This window comes from Panthera pardus, unplaced genomic scaffold (genome assembly GCF_024362965.1).
Source record: "Panthera pardus isolate Hobbes unplaced genomic scaffold, ASM2436296v1 HiC_scaffold_24, whole genome shotgun sequence".
Lineage (NCBI taxonomy): Eukaryota > Metazoa > Chordata > Mammalia > Carnivora > Felidae > Panthera > Panthera pardus.
In genome coordinates this window covers 136,911,966-136,935,557 of record NW_026526810.1, presented here as the reverse complement: position 1 = coordinate 136,935,557, position 23,592 = coordinate 136,911,966, and the positions used below count along the sequence as shown (strand labels likewise).

Sequence of the window (23,592 nt, the reverse complement as noted above, 5' to 3'; positions counted from 1 at the left end):
CTGAGCCAAAACCAGGAGTTGGATGCTCAACCAACTGAGCCACCCAGGAGCCCCTGAAAGAATTTCTTAAAAAAGACACAAAACCCACAAACCTTTTAAGAGTGATCAGTTCAGGTGCATTAAAATTAAGAACCTCTGCTTTTCATCAAAAGACAACATCAAGACAATAGAAAGATAACTGGAGGAAGACATCTGCCATGTATGTTAGTATCCAGAATAATCTCCTAAAATGATTAAGAAAAAATTCCACTTGAAACTGAATGAAAGATGCAAAGAGGCACTTCACAGAAGAAACAAAAACTAGTAACAATATGAAAAGATATAAGACTTCTTCAGAAATGTTATTTTTATATCCACCAGATTGGCAAGAATTTAAAAATCAGACAAATTCAGATTTTGATGAGGATGTGATGTTACTTGTACTGTCTCCTATATGTTACTGGTGGGAATGCCAATTAAACAACTGCTCTGGAAACCATCTGGCCAGCTCCAATAAACAGACCCTGTGAACCAATAATTCTACCGCTGGAGATGTATTTATCATTAAGAAACTGTCGCACAAGTATACCAGGACAACTCATAGCAACAGTATTTGTTATTACAAATAGCTAAGAGCAACTCAAATGTCTCTGAATCAGAGAATGGATATATAATTCATGGTGTATGCATGTAAAATAATTCTATATAATCATGAAAATAAGCACAGTAGAGAAAGTGATTGTGAGTTAAATATTTCAACATGGAACACAATTTGGACAAAAGAAAGCAAATAGAAAGATACATAAAATGTGATTACATTTATATAGTATTTTAAAACTTTACAACACTTTGGAAAAGATAAAAAAATAAAACCTTTACAACTATTTTGATGAGGGAATCCACATATGGCAAAATTATAAAGACAACCAAGAAAATGACACAAAAATTCTTGTCAGTGGTTACCTGGTAGGTGAGAAAAGATAAAGAGGAGTAAGTTTGAGAGGGCCACAGTGGGAATGATTTATAGGTACTGACGATGATCTGTTTCTTGAGGTAAAAGGGTGTTCACTTCCTATAATGTTTACACTGTAAACATCTAACATTATTTTTTTCTTTAAAAAAATTTAATGTTCATTGATTTTTGAGAGAGAGAGACAGACAGACAGACAGAGCATGAGGTGGGGAGAGGCAGGGAGAGAAGGAGACACAGGCTCCTAAGCAGGGTTCAGGCTCTGAGCGGTCAGCACAGAGCCCGACACAGGGCTCAAACTCACTGAGCCGAAGTTGGATGCTTAAGGATGCTTAACTGACTAAGCCACCCAGGCACCCTTTTTCTTCTTTTTTTAATGTTTATTTATTTTTGAGAGAGAGAGAGAGAGAGAGAGAGAGAGAGAGAGAGAGAGAGAGGCAGGCAGAGAGAGAGAGAGGCAGAGAGAGGAGGAGACAGAGGATCCAAACCAACCTCCGTGTTGACAGCAGAGAGCTTCAAAAGTGGGGCTCAAACTCACAAACCATGAGATCATGACCTGGGCTCAAGTTGGCAGTTAACCAACTGAGCCACCCAACCCAGGTGCCCGACATCTAACATTTCCTTGTGTAAAGCATTTAATGAAAATTAACTGAATTTTAAATAATTGCTTAGATTTAGCTGGTTAATAAAATTAAGCAGTTTTTAAAAATTTAAAATAAGAGCAGCAGCAATGTGGATTTTTAGGATTATATATTTCTAAGACAAAGATTCTCCTACTCCCAAAACCCCAGGTTCTGGTGGTCAAGATTCCTGGAATCAGGGTACTATGAGAAAATATTAACTCATTGTTAAAATAAATTTGGTAATTAATAAAGAACAGATTTCATTGGGCATCTACTGTATGCAAGCTGAACTTCAGTATGCTCCTTTGCTGTCCTTCCCATATGGAAGGTGCTGGGCCTGATTCCTTCCAAAGGGACATGGTGGAAAAAGACTATCTGAAGTTAGAGCTTTAGGTTCTAACACCAGTGCAGTTGCTTCCTCATTGGATGACTGAATAAGCTACAGAATGTTAGAAAACTTCAGCCTGCTCATCTGTAAAATATAGATAAAAATAGCTATGTCACGGGTCTGACGTGAGAAACAGGCAATGTGTGATGTAGGTGGTGTGCACAGTCATTAAAAATCTGATCTCTGGAGCATGATAGCTGGCCCTAGCCTGGCTCTAGCAATGACCAGGTCTAGGTGACGTGACCTTCCTGGGACTCTGGTACCCACCCAGTTAAAGGAGCTGGATATGTGGGAGGCTTGGAATAGTATCCGGCACATGACAAACAGTATGGGGTTGTGATTCTGGCTGCTACTGTTACTGTTATGATTCTTTCCCAAAGGCCTAATTTGTGCCCAATTTTCAATTTTCTGTAAATGGGTCCATGTTATGCTCTAAGTTTAACCTATTTAAAATATTTTGCTCTTGAGTGACTTTTCTAAAATAACATAATGAACCATGGGTACATTTGTATAATTATAATTGGTATAATTTATAAAAATAAATCATATATTCTTAATTCACAATCTACTTTAAATATCAAGCTGCATTATTTCCTGCCAAAGCATAAATAAGGCTGGCAATAAATTAAAAAGTTCCTCCTTTGCAACTTCGTGGATGGAACTAGAGGGTATTATGCTAAGTAAAATTCGTCAGAGAAAGACAAATATCATATGAGTTCACTCATATATATGAGAACTTTAAGATACAAAACAGATGAACATAAGGAAAGGGAAGCAAAAATAATATAAAAACAGAGAGGGGAACAAAAATATAAGAGACTCTTAAATATGGAGAGCAAACAGAGGGTTACTGGAGGGGTTGTGGGAGGGGGGATGGGCTAAATGGGTAAGGGGCACTAAGGAATCTACTCCTGAAATCATTGTTGCACTATATGCTAACTAACTCGGTAAATTAAAAAAAAAAAAAGTTCCCCCTAAAGGAGTGACAACATGGAAGCTGTATTTTCCTACATTTTTTTTAAAGTTTATTTATCTCTTTTGCAAGCAAGAGACAGAGACAGAGACAGAGACAGGGAGAGGGAGAGGGAGAGGGAGAGGGAGAGGGAGAGGGAGAGGGAGAGGGAGAGGGAGAGGGAGAGGGAGAGGGAGAGAGAGAAAACACACGAGCAAGCGGGAGAGGGGCAGGGAGATACAATCCCAAGCAGGCTCCAAGGAGAGCCCAATGTGGGGCTCAAACTCATAAACTGTGAGATCATGACCTGAGCCAAAAACGAAGAGCGGGATGCTTAACTGACTGAGCCACCCAGGCGCCCCTTTTCTTGCATTTCTACTACAGCTTTTGAAATGAAAACATATACATAAAAATTTTTTTTCATTTTATTTTTAGAGAGAGAGCGTGTGTACATGTGCAGGGGAGGGAAGGAGGGGGGAGGGAAGGAGGGGGGAGAGAGGAAATGGGGGCTCCGGGAGGGAGGGAGGGAGGGAGGGAGGGAGGGAGAGAGAGAGAGAGAGAGAGAGAGAGAGAGAGAGAGAGGAGAATCTCAAGCAGGCTCCATGCCCAACACGGAGCCCAATGTGTGACTTGATCCCAGGACCTTGGGATCATGACCTGAGCCGAAATCAAGAGTCCAACACCTAATCGACTGAGCCACCCAGGCACCCCATACATACATTTTTATTCTCATATTTTGAATATGTATAATGAAGAAGGGTTGTAGATTTCATTTACCATACTCTGGTTTGCTTTAGTTTACCAGACTCATTATACTGATCTGGATGCAGACACTGTACTGTAAGTAACAGGATTTTTGTTGTAACTACTTTTGTTAACGGCTTGAACTGCGAGTTTGCTACAAGTCAATCTGGAAAGAAGCGGTATTAAGAAAGGAAAGGATAACAGAGCTGTCCAATGAAAAAGATTCCCCAAAAGACTTGTGCTTCACCTGATGGAAAAGGGGAAGGAAGGAAGTCCAGAGATTGGATATGGAAGCATTCCCAGGGAAAGAAAGAGGTGGCGAGAAGGAGGAAATACTGGCACTGGCAGTACAGCAGTGTCTAAGACTTAGAACACTGAGGGAGGTCATCTTTAAAACAGGTGACCTTGTGGAAGATAGGAGAAATTAAGAACTTAGAGGGGAACCAAATGACGTCCAGAGGCCATTCTCACCTGGGCTGTGCACTCTGTGATCCTCCTCTTTGCCCCAGGCCTATCAAATCAGAATTGGTGGGGGGAGGGCTGTTTCTGAAGGAAACATGGGCTTTTTTCTTTTTTAACTCCACAGATGATTCTAGTGCACAGCAAGCGGTGGAAATTACTGGCTTAAGGAGGCTGAAGCAAAAGTGACCCAAACAACCCAGTGTTGGTAACAGTAAAAGTAATTGCACCGTACCCCACATGAAAAGCATGAACCGGTTCTCTCTCCGCCTTCAAAGTGTACAGTTCTCTGATTTGTCCCACAACTAACATTCTCTGGGATGCCAAAAAGGCCACTACTGTCACAGAGCTCTGAGCATTAGCAGTGACTCCAAAACAAACACTAGCTTTAAAAAGAAAACAGGCTGAGGAGCCTGGGTGGCTCAGTCGGTTAAGTGTCCGGCTTCAGCTCAGGTTCTGATCTCATGGTTTGTGAGTTCAAGCCCCATGTCAGCCTCTGTGCTGACAGTGTGGAGCTTGGAACCTGCTTCGGATTCTGTGGCTCCCCCTCTCTCTGTCTCTCCCCTGCTTACACTCTGTCTCTCTCTCTCTCTCTCTCAAAAATAAATAAATGTTAAAAAAGAAAATAGGCTGAGTGGGTGTTAAGTAGGATTTCCCCACAAACACCCTCATAAAAGGAATCTATAGCCAATAATATTTTAATAAACCTTAGGCAACCTACTGTATATCTTGCATATACTTGAACTTAATGCCTTTTTTTCCTTCATTATTTTTTACCATGTTTTTTTTTTTTTTTTTTTTTTTTAAAGCACAGGGATTTCCCTTTCTCTCCTACTAAAAGTCTGGATTGAAGAATGGTACTTGAATCTTACTCAAAAAATGCTTTGTTCCTGAGTCAGCAGGATCAACTAAGGGATGGATGCCCCACTGAAGGCCTGTCATGTATTTTACCTGGATGAAGACATCCTTACCCAGTTTATGCAGCACCAAACTAGAAGTGAGGGCTAATACAGAGGACTCACTATTCAAAAATACCTCAACAGACTGGAATTGTGGCAGAAAACCAATAAAATGAACTTTAGCAGGAATCAAATTCAGGTAAGGAAAAAAAAAATCAGGGGTGCTTGGGTGGCACAGTGGGTTAAGCTTCTGACTCTTGATCTTGAGTCCACATCGGGCTCTGCTCTAATGGTGTGGAGCCTGCTTGGGATTCTGTCTCTCCTCTGTGCCCCTCCTTCGCCTGTGTATAAGTGCTCTTTCTCAAAATGAATAAATAAACATTAAAAAAAAAATCAGTTGTAGGAATCAGATAAACTAGGCCTATGTTGAGGGCAATTACTGCAGCTGGCCCAAGAGGCTGAGTATTGACTTTGGAGAAGGGACCAAGAAGACTCACTCAAAACAGCTGGCTATGTTTGCAGTGGTAGAATGACCCTCCACAGCTCCATATGGCAGAAGAGAGAACAGTGTTGTAGATGTTTCTAGAAGACAGATGCTAGTGCCAACTAAGGGGAAAAATTAACTAGAGTCATCCAGCATGAACAAGACAGTATAAGGAAGTGTGCCTCTGTCCCTAGATGTGTTAAAACTGGCTAACTAACCAGATATCATAAACGCATATTTTAAACAATTATTTCATTGCATGTTATAAATCTCTTACTTTTAATTAAGTGGTTCCAGTTTAAGAAAAAGGAATTACTGCTTCAATCGATTATGGCAGAGTATGGTGACAACTAAGTTTCTGCCACCGAGAAGAAGATTTCTCACATAACAAAATATTAGAAGAACCCAAGGGAAGGATGGAGAGTCACTGAAAAGTTTACTGCACACAGATGACTGTTCCTTACAAGAGCCAGGCACCAAGGGCTCCGGTGGGGCCCAATGTGAGCTCTGGTGCATCTTCCTGCACTCAGCTCAGGGCCCTGCACCACCCTGCACACACACAGCTCTCTGCAGCCTGATAGTGCACTGCGTCCTGGGCTGTGCACGCAGTCTTGCCAACAACGAGTGAGGGTCCCCAGAACACGATGGGACTGCGAAGGTCTTTCCATCTTTTTTACTTGGCAAAAAAATACTGAGATCCTTCGAACCTAGGTAAAATTTTACTGCAAATCACACGGGTTCACCCAGAGTCCACTGCACTTATCTGACCCATCACAGAGCTTGGTTCAGGAGGTCACGATGTATCTTTCTTTCTTCCTTCCTTCCTTTCCTCCCTTTCTCTCTCTCTCTCTCTCTCTTTCTTTCTTTCTTTTTTAATGTTTATTAATTTTTGAGAGAGAGAGTGAGCACAAGCAGGAGAGGGGCAGAAAGAGAGGGAAACAGGATCTGAAGCGGGCTCTGTGCTGACAGCAGAGAGCCTGATGCGGGGCTCAAACCCAAGAACTGCAAGATCATGACCTTAACTGAAGTCACATGCTTAACCGACTGAGCCACACAGGGGCCCTGGACACGATGTTTCTTAAGTGAATTAGTAAAAGGCCACCCCTATTTTTCGTTTGAAATCTACAGGTTCTTGAAATACTATCTCCTCAGCCTGTGTTTTAAAATGTAGGTTACTCAGATATGGTGAGCCAAGACATCAGGACAAGCACTGAAAGGAGGCCATGCAGGGCCACATGGGGAAGCACCAGGGTCAGTCAGGATGTAGAAGGAGCAAGAGGGAATCATGGGAAAGAGTCTTCATCTTGGTTTCCACAGGAAAGGAAAGCCCAGGCAGGGTAACAGACTGGGGACTGGCTTGTCTGAACCATTTCAGGAGCCTCTCGGGTACAAATACAGTTTCTAATTATCTGGCACCTAGCCCTAGGATGATTAGGGCAGAGGAACTCCTGGAGTTTAGGAGCCAGATAAAGGTGATGGTTCTGAGTATGAGCTCTGGATTAATTCGTTTGCATATGAACAGTACACTCACAAGGGAGCAGTCTATTTCTAGGAATCAGCTGCCCTGGGAGGGACAGTCTATGACAGGTCAACACAGCCCCAAGTGCAGGAGCATCAAGAAAACAGAAAATAAGCATCTGGGGGGCTCAGTGGGTTAAGCATCCAACTCCTGATTACGGCTCAGGTCAAGATCTCATGGTTCCTGGGCTCTGGCCTGCATCGTTCTCTGCACTGACAGGGCCAAGTCTGTTTGGGATTCTCTCTCTCTCTCCCTCTTTCTCTCTGCCCCTTCCCCACTCTATCAATAAACAAACAAACAAACAAACAACTTTAAAAAGGGGGGGGGGAGAAAATAGAAAATAAGAAAATATAGTTAATACATCTCACTTTATTTTCTTCAAAACACTGACATGACATTATATATTTATTTGCTGCTGCTCCCCTACTAGGATGTCAACTCCACTGAAGCGGAAACTTCACTTGGTTCACTGTTGTATCCACAATGCTTACAACAGCGTTTGGCATACAGTAGGTATTTAATAATGAGTGTTTGTTGAATGAATGAGTGAATAAATAAACAAACCTGCATAAAAACCTGGCTTATGCAATGTTTGGAGGGAGAAGTGGAGTAAAGGCCTACTTTTTTTTTTTTTTTTTTTTAACATTTATTTATTCTTGGGAGAGAGAGAGAAAGAAAGAGAGAGAGGCAGAGTGCAAGTGGGGGAGGGGCAAAGAAAGAGGGAGACAGAATCTGAAGCAAGCTCCAGGCTCCGAGCTGTCAACACAGAGCCTGACATGGGGCTTGAACTCATGAACCATGAGATCATGACCTGAGCTTACGGCTTAACCGACTGAGCCACCCAGGTGTCCCTTGGCCTACTTCTTTTAAGTACTTGAAATATTCCTCCAAACTTTAAACTATTAACTTCTCTATTGCTACTACAAAGGAAAGTCTCAGGTTAGTTCCAGTCCAAATTTTCACAAATCCTGAATTAGGGAAATTTACTAATTACAGTAAGGGGGCACAATGAAGCAGAAAGAGCCTCTGTTTGGAAGCCAGACCAGGATTTCCATCTTTACCCACCACTTACTAGCTGGAGAACTGAATTATCTCCACTTCTTTTTTTTTTTTATTTAAAAAAAAAAATTTTTTTTTAACGTTTATTTATTTTTGAGACAGAGAGAGACAGAGCATGAATGGGGGAGGGTCAGAGAGAGAGGGAGACACAGAATCGGAAGCAGGCACCAGGCTCTGAGCCATGAGCCCAGAGCCCGACGCGGGGCTCGAACTCACGGACCGTGAGATCGTGAACCGAGCCGAAGTCGGACGCCCAACCGACTGAGCCACCCAGGCGCCCCAACCACTTCTTAGAGTCAGTATCCCTCACTGGAAAATCAACAGAGTATGAAAATGAAAACATACCTATCAGACTAGCTAATGTGAAAAAGTTCAACACTTCTATGTATAAGAACATGGGAGGCACAGGCTCTAGTACCTAATGACAATAAATCCCCACAAAACTAACACTCAAAGGTGACCATAGGACACTGCTTACCAAAATGTTCTATTATCTTAACAGTGGCAAACACATTTTCATTCAGTGTTCACTAATGTGTGACTTAAAGCTAACCACACCTGCCATGGAAGGACTGCCCAAGTACCCATCAATTATTACTTAAGGGACTTTGGGCAGGTTTCTTAATCATTCTGGCCTCTCTTTCCTGAATAACAGAACTTACCTTATGAAGTTGCAAAGAGTGAAATGAATGCTACGGACTGAACTGTGTTCCCCAAGATTTGTATGTTGAAGCCCTAACCCACAATGTGATGGTATTTAGAGCTGGGCATTTAGGAATTAAGTAGGTTTAAATGAGGTCTTAGGGTAGGTCCTCATGATGGATTAGTGCCCTTCTAAGTAGACATGTCTCTTTCTCTGCAATGTGAAAACACAGTGAGACAGCAGCCCTCTGCAAGCCAGAAAGACAGGTCTCACCAGAACCCAACCAGGCTAGCGCCCTGGTCTTGGGCTTCCCAGCCTCTAAAATTGTGTGAAATAAAGGTCTGTTGTTTATGCCACCCACCTATGGCATTTTGTTGTAGCAGCTTGAGCAAACTAATACAATAAGTTCATACAGGTAATACACTTAGAAAAATGCTCAGCATTCACCAAATGCTCAAACATCAGCCATTACCAGAAATAGTCCACTGCAATTAAGTTCTACAAAAGAGACTGAGCCAAGGGCACCTGGGTGGTGCAGTCAGTTAAGCTTCTGACTCTTGGTTTTGGCTCAGGTCATGATCTCACAGTTGGTGAGTTTGAGCCCCGCATCGGGCTCTACACTGACAGTGCAGAACCTGCTTGGGATTCCCTCTCTCCCTCTCTCTCTGCCCCCCCCCCCCACTCTCTATCTCTCTCTCTCAATAAATAAATAAATAAATAAACAAACTTAAAAAAAAAAAAGACCAGGGTGCCTGGGTGGCTCAGGGGGTTGAGCAGCTGACTTTGGCTCAGGTCATGATCTCACAGTCTGTGGGCTCGAGCCCCACATCAGGCTCTGTGCTGACAGCTCGGAGTCAGGAGCCTGCTTTGGATTCTGTGTCTCCCTCTCTCTCTGCCCCTCCCCCGCTCATGCTCTGTCTGTCTCTCTCTCTGTCAAAAATAAATCAACATTAAAAATAAAATAAAAAATGAAAAATAAAAAAGAGGGGGAGAGAGAGAGAGAGAGAGAGAGAGAGAGAGAGAGAGAGAGAGGACTGAGCTAGAACCCAACACTGAATTCTTAAGCTTTGCTTATTTCCTGTGAGGGGAAAATTTTACTCAAACAAAAAACACCCTTCACCCCTCAAAACCAAGCAAACAAAAACTACTATTCAGCAGACCACACAAAAACAGCAAGAATTCATTCAGTCCTTATCGTGTGTCAGGTACTATTTTCTGCCCTTCTAAGGGCTTTTTTTTTAATTTTTTTTTTTTAATTTATTTTTGAGACAGTGAGAGACACAGCATGAGCAGAGGAGGGGTAGAGACAGAGGGAGACACAGAATCCTAAGCAGGCTCCAGGTTCTGAGCTGTCAGCACAGAGCCCGACGTGGGGCTCAAACTCACGAGCTGTGAGATCATGACCTGAGCCGAAGTTGGATGCTTAACTGACTGAACCACCCAGGTGCCCCTTTAAAAAATTTTTTTTTTTAATTTATAAGGGCTTTTAAATGTTAACTTGTTTATGCAATAACTTCTTTCTAGATAGGTCTCCTGAGGCAAAAGAAACAAAAACAAAAATAAAATATTGGGACTACACCAAAATAAAAAACTTATGCACAACAAAGGAAACAATCAACAAAACTAAAAGGCAACCTACTGAACGGGAGAAGATATTTACAAATGACATATTCAATAAAGTGCTAGTATCCAAACTATATAAAGAACTTCTAAAACTCAACACCTAAAAACGAAATAATCCAATTTAAAAATGGGCAGAAGACGTGAACAGTCATTTTTCCAAAGAACACACCCAGATGGCCGACGCAGAAAAGAAATTCATCATCTACTTATCATTAGGGAAATACAAATCAAAACTACAATGAGGTATTACCTCATGCTTATCAGAAGGCTAAAACCAACAACACAGGAAACAATAGGTGTTAGCTAGGATGCGGGAAAAGGGGAACCCTCTTGCACTCTTGGTGGGAATGCAAACTACGTAGCCATTCTGGAAAACAGTATGGAGGATCCTTGGTTAAAAACAGAATTACCCTACAACCCAGCAATCACACTACTGGGTATTTACTCAGGATACAAAAATACTAATTCAAAGGATACAGGCATCCCTATGTTTACAACAGCATTATCTACAATAGCCAAATTATGGTAACAGCCCAAGTGCCCATCGATTGATAAATGAATAAAGATGTAGTATGTATGTGTATATACACATGTACACACATACATACATACAATGGAATATTACTCAGCTATAAAAAAGAACGAAATCTTGCCATTTGCAAAGATGTGGATGGAGCTAGAGAATAGAATGCTGAGCAAAATAAGTCAGAGAAAGACAAAGACCATCTGATTTCACTCCTGTGTAATTTTTTTTTTCATACATGAAATTTAAAACCAAACAAAGGGGCAAAAAAGAGAGAGAGGCAAACCAAGAAACAGACTCTTAACTTTAGAGAGAACACTGTGACGGTCACCAGAGGGAGGTGGAGGGGGCAAGGATGAAACAGATGATAGGGATTAAGGAGTGCGCCTACTGTGACGAGCACCAGGTGTTGTGTGGAAATGTTGGATCACTGTGTTGAACACCTGAAACTAGTATTACACTTTATGTTAACTGGAACACAAAGAGAAACTTAAAAAGGGGTGCCTGGGTGGGTCAGTCGGCTAAAGCGTCCAACTCTTGATTTCCACTGAGGTCATGATCCCAGGGTCATTGGGACTGGGCCCTGTGCTGGGCTCTGCACTGAGCATGGAGCCTGCTTAAGATTCTCTCTCCCCACCCCATCCCCACTCACCCTGCTTGCACTCTTTCAAAACAAATTGTTTTAATAAAATATTAACTTATTTAATTCTTACTACAGCCCTATTACCTACTGCTACTGTTCCCATTTTAAAAGTGAGGAAACTAAGACCTGGGGAGGTTAAGTGACTTGTCACACAGCTAAGCTGGGTTAAGCCTGGATCTGAATCCACGCAGCCTGGCTTCATAATGTTCCCAACCATCACTCTATACTCTCTCTGTATGTTAACAGTCTACTCCAACACTGACAAAGAACAGTAGTAACTAGATGGATTACACTGAGTATACCCGAACGTCTTTAATAGGTAAATACCTTTTTAAAACTGAGCCATAACTTGCTTCTTAATGACAGACTAAAATAAGACCCAGCAAGATTACTTGCATATAATGAAATCAAATTTAAAAACGTGTAAAACCAGGGGCGCCTGGGTGGGCTCAGTCGGTTAAGCATCCTACTTCGGCTTACGTCATGATCCCACGACTTGTAGGTTCGAGCCCTGCATCGGGCTCTGTGCTGACAGCTCAGAGCCTGGAACCTGCTTCAGATTCTGTGTCTCCCTCTCTCTCTGCCCCTTCCCCTGCTCATGCTCTGTCTCTCTCTCTCCAAAAATAAACATTAAAAATTAAAAAATATAAATAAAAATAAAAATGTGTAAAACCAAAAAGACTAACATAGTTCTTATACCTGCTGCTTTCAAAACCATTATAGGTACACAACAATAAAAAGACTGACCTTAAAAAAAAACAACAGAAAAAAGGATGACCAAAAACATTTACAAAGAGAAAACATCTTAGGAATAGTAGTTCAAAGTTGAAAAGTACAAAAACAATGGAGAAAAATATCTCTCAACAGAATCTAACATTTACTAATGCAATGGCTGGAAAAATAAAAAGAAAAATGAAGAGATCTGTCTATGAAAATAACATCAGTTTACAAATGTGCAATCAATTCAGGTTTACTTATATGAATTTATTAAATGTGCATGATTCAATGTGCAAGCCTGAATAATGTGAATATTTTGAAACGGACACTATTGTAACACGCATGTTAAAAACACTCTTGAATGAGCCAGTCCACATTTTTTGATAAGTGGCAGTACAAAAAGATTACATTTTGTTGATGGCACAATGTTCCTTGAAGTGAATGTTAGCTTCTAAGGCAGTGCCCTAAATTTCAAGGATTAAAATCACATTATATAAAGAGAGCTGTTCCTGATACAGATGTGATACAATTGTGCACAGTGCTGAGGAAGAAAAAAGGCTGTGTGAAGCACTATCCCAAAGGCAAAGATGCCACGTACACTCTACCCTACAGCAACTTTTCCATGGGAAAGCAATTCAGTGAAAAGGAATTATAAAGAAATATAGAGAGAATGCTTTTAATTTAGAAGAAAAGAATATGAACCAATACACATGATTTAAAACAGTGCCCTATACTTCAATAAATGGTGCTGGGAAAACTAGACAGCTACATGCAAAAGATGAAACCGTCTGGAAAACAGGATGAAGGTCCCTCAAAAAAAAAAAAAAAAAAAAAAAAAAAAAGATGAAAATAGACCACTTTCTCACACCACACACAAAAATAAAGTGAAAAGGGATTAAAGGCCTAAATGTCAGACCTGAAACCATAAAACTCCTAGAAGAAACCACAGGCAGTAATTTCTTTGACATTGGCCATAGAAACATTCTTCTAGATGTCTCCTCAGACAATTGAAACAAACGTGAAATTACACTATTGAGACTACACCAAAATAAAAAGCTTTTATGCAGCAAAGGAAACCATCAACAAAACAATACAGCAACCTACTAAATGAAAGAGGATATTTACAAACCATATACCCAATAAGGGGTCAATATCCAAAATACAGGATATTAAACTAGAATCCTCAATAAACTTCTCATATACTAATTTTCGTTCTGAATACCAGATTTATTAACCCTTAACTTACTTATTAAAACCAAGTCCTTAGATATATGAAGAAATTAACGTTTAAAGTAATGGATACAATTTTATCTTCAGAACAAAGAACTGCAACTTTTGGATCCATTCCAAAAGCCACCTTGAGTGCCATTAAGACTCACTTTGGCCTGCAGAACCAACTTGTTTACCATTTTTAGCGCAAGATAAACTCCCTCCCTCCTACTTCTCTCTCTCTCTCTCTCTCTCACACTCACACACACACACACACACACACACAGGACTTCAAAATTACAATGATATAAATGGAAAACAATCATTAGGAAAACATTAGGAATTTATACAGGGCAATATGCTTACAGTATCTTACATGAGAAATGTTTTGCAGTTTATACTCTTTTAAGTGCATTATTTTATTAATTCATCCATCATGAGCAGATGAAATTATCTCTATTTAAAAAAAATTTTTTTTAACATTTATTTATTTTTGAGAGACAGAGAGAGGCAGAGTATGAGTAAGGGAGGGGCAGAGAGAGAGGGAGACACAGAATTCGAAGCAGGCTGCAGGCTCCGAGCTGGCAGCACAGAGCCCGATGCCAGGCCCGAACTCACAAACCGCGAGATCATGACCTGAGCTGAAGTCAGACGCTCCACCGACTGAACCACCCAGGCGCCCCGAAATTATCTCTATTTTAAAGATGAGAAAGCCAAGGTTAAGAAAGTTAGCTTGAGACAGTTAGCTTGAGGTCAAGTTAGACATTTCACTAAGTGGCAAAGCCAGGACTTAAATTAGGACTACCTGTTCCTAGTTCAGGGTCTCTAAAACCCCAACTAGGATTGGCCAAATTTAGAAATCAAACAAAGTATGTAAAAAGGGTATGCAAGACTAAAAAGAACAAGAAGGATTTTATTATGAAGATCATTAATCATTTGCTAATGCACCAGTGAAATACCTATGCCAAGCCCCTAATCTGAGCAATTAAATCTCTCTAGGCCAGTCATCAAGACTTTCAAAAGAGGTCCACAGAATTCTAACATGCACCAGGGTTGAAAATTTCAGATCTCCATTAGATGATACAAATGGCAACAGTGCATTACAAACACGTTTTTCAATTATTTTTATTTTTACATTTTCCTATGAATAATCATCAGTTCTTAATTAGACATAGTGACAAAATTTAATAAAACCCAAAGTGCTGACCTTAAAGACCTCAGTATTAGCTATAAGAAAGGTGTATAACTCTACATTAAGAGTAACCACACAAAAATGTTTTAAAAAAAATCTGTTCTAGTTGATACTTAAGAGTATTCAGTTAAAATGTACAGCCTTCAGTTTGTGCTATTAAGAACACTTAAAAATCATTATATTCATCTGAAGGAAAAAAAATCCAACAACTTTTTGTACAATACTACATCTAAGTTGCATTCATGTTGGAATCAGAATCTTTACTATACTAAAAATAATAATTAAAAATAACAGTTGTACTGAAGGGACAAATTTGATGGCAATTTGTACCGAAAATCATTTTAAAAACACTGGATACTGAACCAATCTTACCTTTTGTAGACTTGTTGGATTCAACTGAGTTTTGTCAATTATTTTTATTGCAACCTAGAAAAAAATAAATAAATATTACAGGTTTTAAGAATTTGGTAATTATAAACTAACTGGTAATAGTTTTATAAATGCCCAAACATGTGGGCATTTACCTAAAAAACTAAAACTCAACTAGTTATAATAATATTTTATACTTTAGAGATATTTTTTAATTGAAAAGAGGGGCTTCATGCAAATACGAGTATTGTTAGAACATTTATATTTAAGTTACTTATAGACATGGGGAGAAACATCTCCCACAAGGTAGAGACAGAGAAAGAGAGATTATACAATGAAAACACTTCTAAAAATAGAGGACAATGAAGCAACTCTCCCATTCCCTATTTACCAATACTTAATTTTTTTTTTAATTCCCTGGGGTGGGGGTGGGGGTGGGGGTGGTTGCACCGTTCCTGGAGGTACTGCAATACCAGGGGGATGTGTGGAGTGGATGGAGCAAGCTCCTATTTCACCTGCTAGTTCCAAAAACCCATTTAATATATTGTCCTCCGATAGAGGACATATCAGCTATTAAACTGATAAGAAACAGATACTACGCTTGATCTTAGCCAAAAGGCTGAGAAGCAACCCAGTATTTTAATTTCATCTGACTCTGACAAAATTGATCTGATCCAAGGGCAGGAAGTACAGCTTTTACACATTTATACAGCCCAGAATGCCTTGCTCAGAGTGTCTTACACACACTAAGAGCTTGATAATTGAGTAAATATACGAACCAACAGGTTGGATTCAATCTGAAAACTTTAAAAACATTAAAAGAAAAAAAAGAAAGAAAGAAAAGCCCTTTAGGTAGTTAAAGAAGGAAAAGGGACTAGTTCCAGAACAATCTGTAGGCTAACCAAGTGAAACATGTACAGCGGCAAAAAATGGGTCACCCAGGAGCCTTTGTTCAGAAAGGGGTGAGTAAACCCCAAGCCGTCTAAAAACAAGCCACTAAGATACAGGAAGAAAGAACTATAGCTTCTAGTTATATGTGTTTATCAATTAAAAAAAATCAGTTTTACTAATATTTACTAAATGGACCTATAGCAGCATCCTTATCTGGTAGGCTGTCATTACCAGAATAAAAGGATTTCTAGGAACTACACATATCCAGAATGAGGGGAGAGGGTGACAGTAGGGGATGGAAGGGAATATAAGTGAAGAGAGAAACTTTGCCATGAACTGAGGAACATAATTAACTCAGCTTTGCATGTGACGTCCAGAAAAACAATGACCTCACCCCACATTGACGATGCTGTTCCTACTGTGCATCCTTCAGGACACAGATCCAGTAAGAAGCACCAATGAAGAAAGGGACTATAGTCAAAGTCTGGGGAAAGTGCTTGAAGATTCTCTATGTCAATGGTGCTCCAACTTTTTGTCGCCCTTTACACCCTTAAAGATTACTGATGATCCCAAATGTGGATTATATCTATCAATATTTACCTTATTACAAATGAAAACTGAGAAATGTAAAAATCAGTATTGAACGTAATAACATTCATTTCAACTAATAAGATTCAACAAATGGTGCTGGGAAAACTGGATATCCAAGAAGTTGGACTCTTACCTAACATCACCTACAAAAATTACTGCAAAGTGGATCAAATATCTAAATGTAAAATTTAAAACGATCAAACTCTTGGGACACCCAGTCAGCTCAGTCAGTAGTAGAACATGCAACTCTTGACCTCAGGGTTGTGAGTTCAAGCTCCACGTTGGGTGTGGAGCATACTTAAAAAAAAAAAAAAATTGTAAAGAAAACAGCAAAAAACTATCAAACTCTTAGAAGAAAACATACAACAAAAGCTTCACAACACCTGACTGAGCAATGGTTTCTTGGATGACACAAAAGGCACAGGCAACAAAAGAAAAAACCCAGCCAAATCAGACTATAAAATTTTTAAATTTTGTGCATCAAAAGACAGTATCAACAGAGTATAAAAAGGCAACACAGAGAATGCTAGAAAATATGTGCAAACCAAAGATGTGATTTGCACATCTTTGTGCAAACATATAGAGCATATAGAGAACTCCTAAAGCTCAACAACAAAAACCAAATTTAAAAATGGGTGAAAGACTTAAAGAGACATTTATTCAAAGAAGATATACAGTGGATATCTCAAACAATGCAAGGTTTCAGGGTACCACCCCTCTCCAGCACAAATATCAATGATAGCTTTTGACTCCCCCAAAACTTAAGTACTAAAAGCCTACTGTTGAGCTGAAACCTTACCGATAACAGTCGATTAATACATATTTTGTACGTTATGTGTATTCTTAAACTAAGCTAAAGAAAAGAAAATCTCATTAAGAAAATGATACGAAGATAAAATATATTCATAGTACTGTACTACTGCATTTATTGAGAAAAATCTATGTATAAGTAGACCTGCACAGTTCAAGCCGTGTGGTTCAAGGGTCAACTGTACAAATGGCCAGTAAGCACATAAAAAAGATACTTAACATCACTGATCATTAGGGAAATGCAAATCACAACTACGAGATGCTACTTCACACCCATCAAGATGGCTATTATAAAAACAAACAAACAAACCTGTAAGAAAACAACAAGTTGTAAGGATGTTGGGAAACTGGAACCCTGTGCACTGTTGGTAGGAATGTAAAATGGTACAGCTGTGGAAAACAGTATACAGTGCCTCAAAAACATTAAAAATAGAATTACCATATGATAGAGCAATTCCATTTCTGGGTATATACCCAGAAAGCAGGGACTTAAATAGATACTTGTACAGCCGTGTTCATAGCAGCATTATTCACAATAGCTAAGACATGGAAGACACCCTAGCATCCACTAAGTGATGAATGGGTAAGTCTAATGTGGTGTCTCATACAGTAGAGTATTATTCAGTCTTAAAAAGGGAAGAAATTTTGAAACATGCTACAGCATGAATGAACCTTGAGGACACTATGCTAAATGAAGTAAGCCAGACACAAAAGGACAAATACTATATGCTTCCACTTTATGAGGTTCCTAGAAAGTTCACATTCATAGACACATAAAATAGAATGGGGGATGCCAGGAGATGAGGAAAGGAAAGAATGGGGAGTTAGTGTTTAATGGGTATAAAGTTTCAGCTTTACAAGATGAAAAAAGGTCTGGAGATACATGAAGGTGATGGCGGCACATTATAAATGTATTCAAAACTACTGAAACATACACTTAAAACCAGTTAAAATGGTAAATATTATGCTATGTGTATTTTATCACAATAAAAAAAACTGGGAAAAAAGCCCATTATATGTTAATATAAATAACATCAGTTTGAAATTTTCATATATCCTTCTGTATTCAATCTGTTGTGATACCACACATCATAGAGCCTCTGAAAATTTTACTTTACATTCATGAGAAAGAGTGGAAAAAGTAATGTCTTAATAGTATTACAAAAATAGCTTAGACTTTGCAGACCCCCTAAAATGTTCTCGGAGAAATCTCCAGAAATCTCTTCATATTAACACTTAAAAAAAAAAAAAAAAAAAACCCAAAAAACCAAACTACCCTGCTTCACTTGGTCTAAAGTCTCCATCGCCTAAGTTATTTGATCACTACCTATGAACCCATTAATCTCCAGAGGGGCTAAAGAAACACTGCTAACAAGGCATGTCTGACCCTGGAGTGGAAGGACCCACCACCTCATCCCATCCTCACCTGGGGAGGTTAAAAAAAAAAAAAAAATCAGAATTGGAGGAGCAGAGAGTTAGCATGTTATGTGCTTGAAAAAAGCAAAGACAGAATTCTAATTCTGTATTCGGAAAATCGAGGTCTTGATGGAAACTACAGTAAATAAAGCGAAAAGGAAATACTGGTGGCTGGAATATACAAACAATGACCACTCTGTTCATATCTCACTTGGTGACTGCCTTACTATTATAACCCTAGCACACTACCAGGGACATAAATAGCATTTAATAAATGCCTCCTGCATTGATGTGAGGCCCTGAACCTCCATAATCAGTGAGCACACACATTAGAGATAGAGACAGAGGAGTGAAGAAATAGGATTTCTGGTGTTTTAACAGATATCAGTGTGATTTTAAAATTACATTATTTTTTTTGGTTAATATTTATTTTTGAGAGAGAAAGAAGAGTGAGGCAGAGCACAGGAGGGAGAGGGGCAGAGAGAGAGGGAGACACAGAATCCGAAGCAGGCTCCAGGCTCCCAGCTGTCAGCACAGAGCCTAACGCAGGGCTTGAACACACAAACCATGAGATCAAGACCTGAGCCGAAGTCGGACACAACTGACTGAGCCACCCAGGCGCCCCATAAAAATTACATTATTTTAAAGTTTAATGAATTAATTTTATTCAAATTTTGCTTTCGTAAGTAATTTTGTGTGGCATCTATAGATCTCCCAATTTCCAAAGAAATCATACTATTCTTTTCTGCCCACCATTCTGTTTTCCTCCCCCTTCTCATGGCCAGATCTAGTACATACGCTGCCTTTCTGGTTCTTCTTCCCTCTGATCTTCTGAGACCTGGTTTCTATTCTCACGACCAGGCTCTTGATCACTAGCCACTTTTGGCTCTGTTCAGTATCTGTCTTTTACTCTAAAGATTCTATTAAGCATTTTCTTTTTCAAATACTGCTATTCAAATAGTATTTAAAGCAAAAACAGGAGCAAAAATATGTCTCATTCACCTAAATCAAACTGTAGAAGAGAGTCATTTTATTAAAAGTAAGTGTCTTAGAGTGAAACACTGTCATTTAACATGATGGTGTATGTGTGGCAATGAAGCCTGAGAGGGAAGTTCCTAATCCCCTCTTCCTTTCCAGCTCCTTGCTGGGATGACTCAACTACCAAAATAACCTTGGCCCAGAGCTGGAGCCTGCAGGAGAGTTCTGACCTTGAGGTCAATAAAAAAGGCAATTGTGGGGGCATCACCAGGTGCCTGAGAAAGATAGAGACTGTAGAGAAGAACACACACACACACACACACACACACACACACACACACACACACACACCCAAGGTCATGGAGTTTTCTGGAGGTTTTTTTGGGGGGGTTGGGGTGGGGGAGGGCATGCATAGCAAAAGCCAAGGGAGTTCACTAGGCGAGGAAAGAGGAGTGTCCCTGCCACTTGTTGTGTAAAGTTCTGGGAAATTCCATTTTTCACCCTGATGCCAGAAACAAAGTGGAAAATTACAAAATAGGGATAAAGACAGCTCATACATGAGAAGGACTTCCCCAAGCATATGTCACCCTAGCTGGCCCCACAAACCTATAGCAAACACCGACCAGAGAAATAAATATCCTTATCTTCCACTTCCTGTCAATTTTCTACTGGTCAAAAGGCCCCAATATCCTGCTCCTGACATGCATTAAAGCATCCACAAACACTAAAAGAGCAGGCAAAAAAACAATCCCAAGTCCTTTAAGAGAATGCAGTAGCCCAGAAGGATGAATTATTAGTCAGCTCAGGCCACCATAGCAAAAATGGCATAGGCTGAATGGCTTAAACAACAGAAATTTCTTTTCTCACAGGTTAGGAGGCTGAAGTCTAAGATCAGAGTCTGACCAACACAGTCAGTTCCTGGTGAGGTTTCTCCTCTGGGCTTGCAGATGGCTCCCTTCTCACAGTGTCCTTACATGGTAGAGAGGAGCCAAGCTCTCCGGTGTCTCTTCCTATAAGGACACTTAACCTACTGGATCAGGACCCTACCTTTGTGACCTAATTTAACCTAACTACTTCCACAAAAGCCCTATCTCCAAATACACAGGGGGTTAGGATTTAATATATGATATTAAAAGACACAATTCAGTCCATAGCAATGAACACCAAGCCAAACAACTACAGTACCTGACTACAAAATAACTCCAAATTAAAACCTAAGGCACAACACATGGAAGAATGTCACAAACATAAAGTGCAGTGAAAGAGGCAAACACAAAATATATACCACGATTCCATTAATACAATGTTAAGAAAAAAAAAATATCTACGGTGCTAGAAGTCAGGATAGTGATCACCTTGGGAAAGAAGGGCAGACAGGTGATTAGAAGATAGAAGGGAAGCTTCCGGAGTTCAAGTCATAGTATAGTTTTGTCCCGGGTCGTGGTTATGCAAATGTGTTTACTTTGTGCTAATTCATCAAGGTGTACACTTACAATGTGGGCACTTTTTCTGGCTGTGTGTTGTATTTCAATAAAGAGTTTATTTTTTAAAAAGTCAATCACGACTCTAAATAACCATAATGAAAAAAACAGTAGGTAATGTTTAAAACTGAAAAATAAGTAAGAGCATGCTATGTGTCAACTATACTTCAATAAAAACAATTTTTAAAGAACAAAAGCATGTTAAAGATATAGTAGTAAAACCTAAAGAATCAGTTTATATTGTACACCTAAAACTACTATAACACTGAATGTTAACTAACTAGAATTAAAAATAAAACTTAAAAAAAAAAAAAAGGAATCTGTTTAGGACTGAAAAGTGACTATCTTGGAAGAGTAGGGAATGGAGGTGGGGGATCAAGGGACACTTTTTTTTAAACAAGCCTGTACTCTTTAAACTGTGTAATATATAACTTGAATAAGTAAGCAGATGTGGGGCACCTGGGTGGCTCAGTCAGTTAAGCATCTGACTCTTGATTTTTCCTCAGGTCATGATCTCATGGTGCATGAGTTCAAGTCCTGCAGTGGGCTCTGTGCTGACAGCACGGAGCCTGCTTGGGATTCTCTCTCTTTCTCCCTCCCCCCACCCGCCCCTCCCCCCCTCAAAATAAATAAATAAATGATTTTTCATAACCATAATGAGACATTTGGTTAAAGATAGCATCATATACATTTCTCTCTTCTCCCACCTGATGGCCCAACTAAAAAATAAAGAATGACAAATAATGGCAAAGAGAATGAAAGAGGTACCATCAGTATACAAGCGACTTTAAACAATTTCTGGAAAATAAAAATCTGAAGCACATGTGGCAGGGTGCATACAAGCCTAGGGTGTACTCAAAGAAGGCTACAATCCATGAAAAACTTAACTGAGGAAATCACTTTGTGCTGTGTATGTGGAAGGTCCCAAGCTACATAAGAGCAACTTTCCTACTGGCTACCTGGAAGCTAAGCTGGGCACTTGACCAGCAGCTTCCATAAACCCCATCCTATGTAGAGGGCTCTCAATTTGCTTCCTAGTGCTCCCCTCTTGAAAACATTAACAGTGAATCAAAAACCATCAGATATACAAGGAAAGCCTATGACTTTCCCTAATACCCTTCTCCATGTATCTGTTCAGGGAAAACACCAGATAACGGAGTCTTCTCTTTCAAAAACAGAGACAGTTGATTATTGTTGGGTATGGTAATTATGTTCTATAAAGCCACTGTGAACACTGAATCAGCAAATACTGGAAGCACTGTTCCTAGAAGAAATACAGGGTTAGGCTCCTTTGGGCCCCGGATCATAAAAATTTTCACCAACTGATCAATATAACCTTGTTTTATGTGTGTTTCTCTTTAAGGACACCTTATTTACTACATATCATTGATTCGTTAACATAGAATTCTCAGCCAACAGCAGAATTTAATTCACATCTGAATGAGGCTTATCTAACATATGTGTTTTCTTTATCAGGCACAACACAGCCTTGCACTTAGAAACACCGGCCAGGGGGCCCCTGGGTAGCTCAGTCGGTTAAGCATCAAACTTCAGCTCGGGACATGATCTCACAGTTCCTGGGTTCGAGCCCTGTGTCGGGCTCTATGCTGACAGCTTAGAGCCTGGAGCCTGCTTCGGATTCTGTCTCCCTCGCTCTCTGCCCCTCCCCCACTCATGCTCTGTCTCTCAAAAAATAAAATAAAATAAAAAACCCACAAAACACTGGCTAGTACTTCAGGCCAACCCTTGGGGGCCATTTTAAACAGCAAAGTTGACAACAAAAAGCACAAAAATGCAAAAAACATGGACTACACAGACCACAAAAAGAGCATTTGTTTATAGTATGAAAGCTGAAACAAGGCAGAGAACATCATCACCTTGTTGGAGCTCAACTGGGGATGCACACATTGGGCAATTCAAACTTTCTGATGCTTTATGCATGTCCACAAATACTGCAAAAGCACCACAAGTATTGATTCTGGAATTACAAACAAATTGTAGTGAGTAGGTGAATTTACAAATAAGATCAACCATATCTGTCCTAGAGATGGGTGATGGTGAAGGTTGCACAACAATGCAACTGTACTTAATGCCACTGAACTGTACACTTTAAATGGTTAAGATTGTAGTTTTGTTATATACATTTTATAATAAAAGAGTGTAACAACTGTGTGATTAAGTGATTCTTAATTTGTACAAATTGGGTTAGGCGAGGCTTTTCTCTTTTTCTGCACACTAACCGTAAATACTCCACCTTCAGATTATACTAAAAGCCAGATGATCATCTTTATACTTTTCAGTTATATCTGTTATTGGAATATGAGGCTCTTTTGCCCTTCGGCTTGCTTGCTCGCTTCCAGGTCTACTACTATTCATTTCCAACTGAAGCAAATTGTTCTGGGTATTAACACTTTTTGGCAGTCACTATAG

General features: G+C 39.7%; 1 protein-coding gene and 1 non-coding gene across 12 annotated transcripts in view; both read right to left on the bottom strand.

The window, feature by feature from the left end:
• The window catches only part of MARK3 (microtubule affinity regulating kinase 3), a 112,420-nt gene that overhangs the window by 57,676 nt on the left and 31,152 nt on the right, over positions 1-23,592 (bottom strand). For 8 of the 11 annotated variants that reach the window (XM_019434150.2, XM_053889862.1, XM_053889861.1 and 5 more), the window contains one exon: positions 14,999-15,052. The exons of 2 other annotated variants lie outside the window; for them this stretch is intronic. In XM_019434150.2, coding sequence (XP_019289695.1) covers positions 14,999-15,052 — 54 coding nt within the window. Of the gene's footprint in view, positions 1-14,998; positions 15,056-23,592 lie in introns of those variants that run through there. One more of the 11 variants, XM_053889870.1, reaches the window with a different exon arrangement.
• On the bottom strand, positions 15,435-15,626 carry LOC128773254 (U2 spliceosomal RNA). The gene has a single exon (XR_008417531.1). It is a non-coding gene; the product is annotated as a U2 spliceosomal RNA (small nuclear RNA).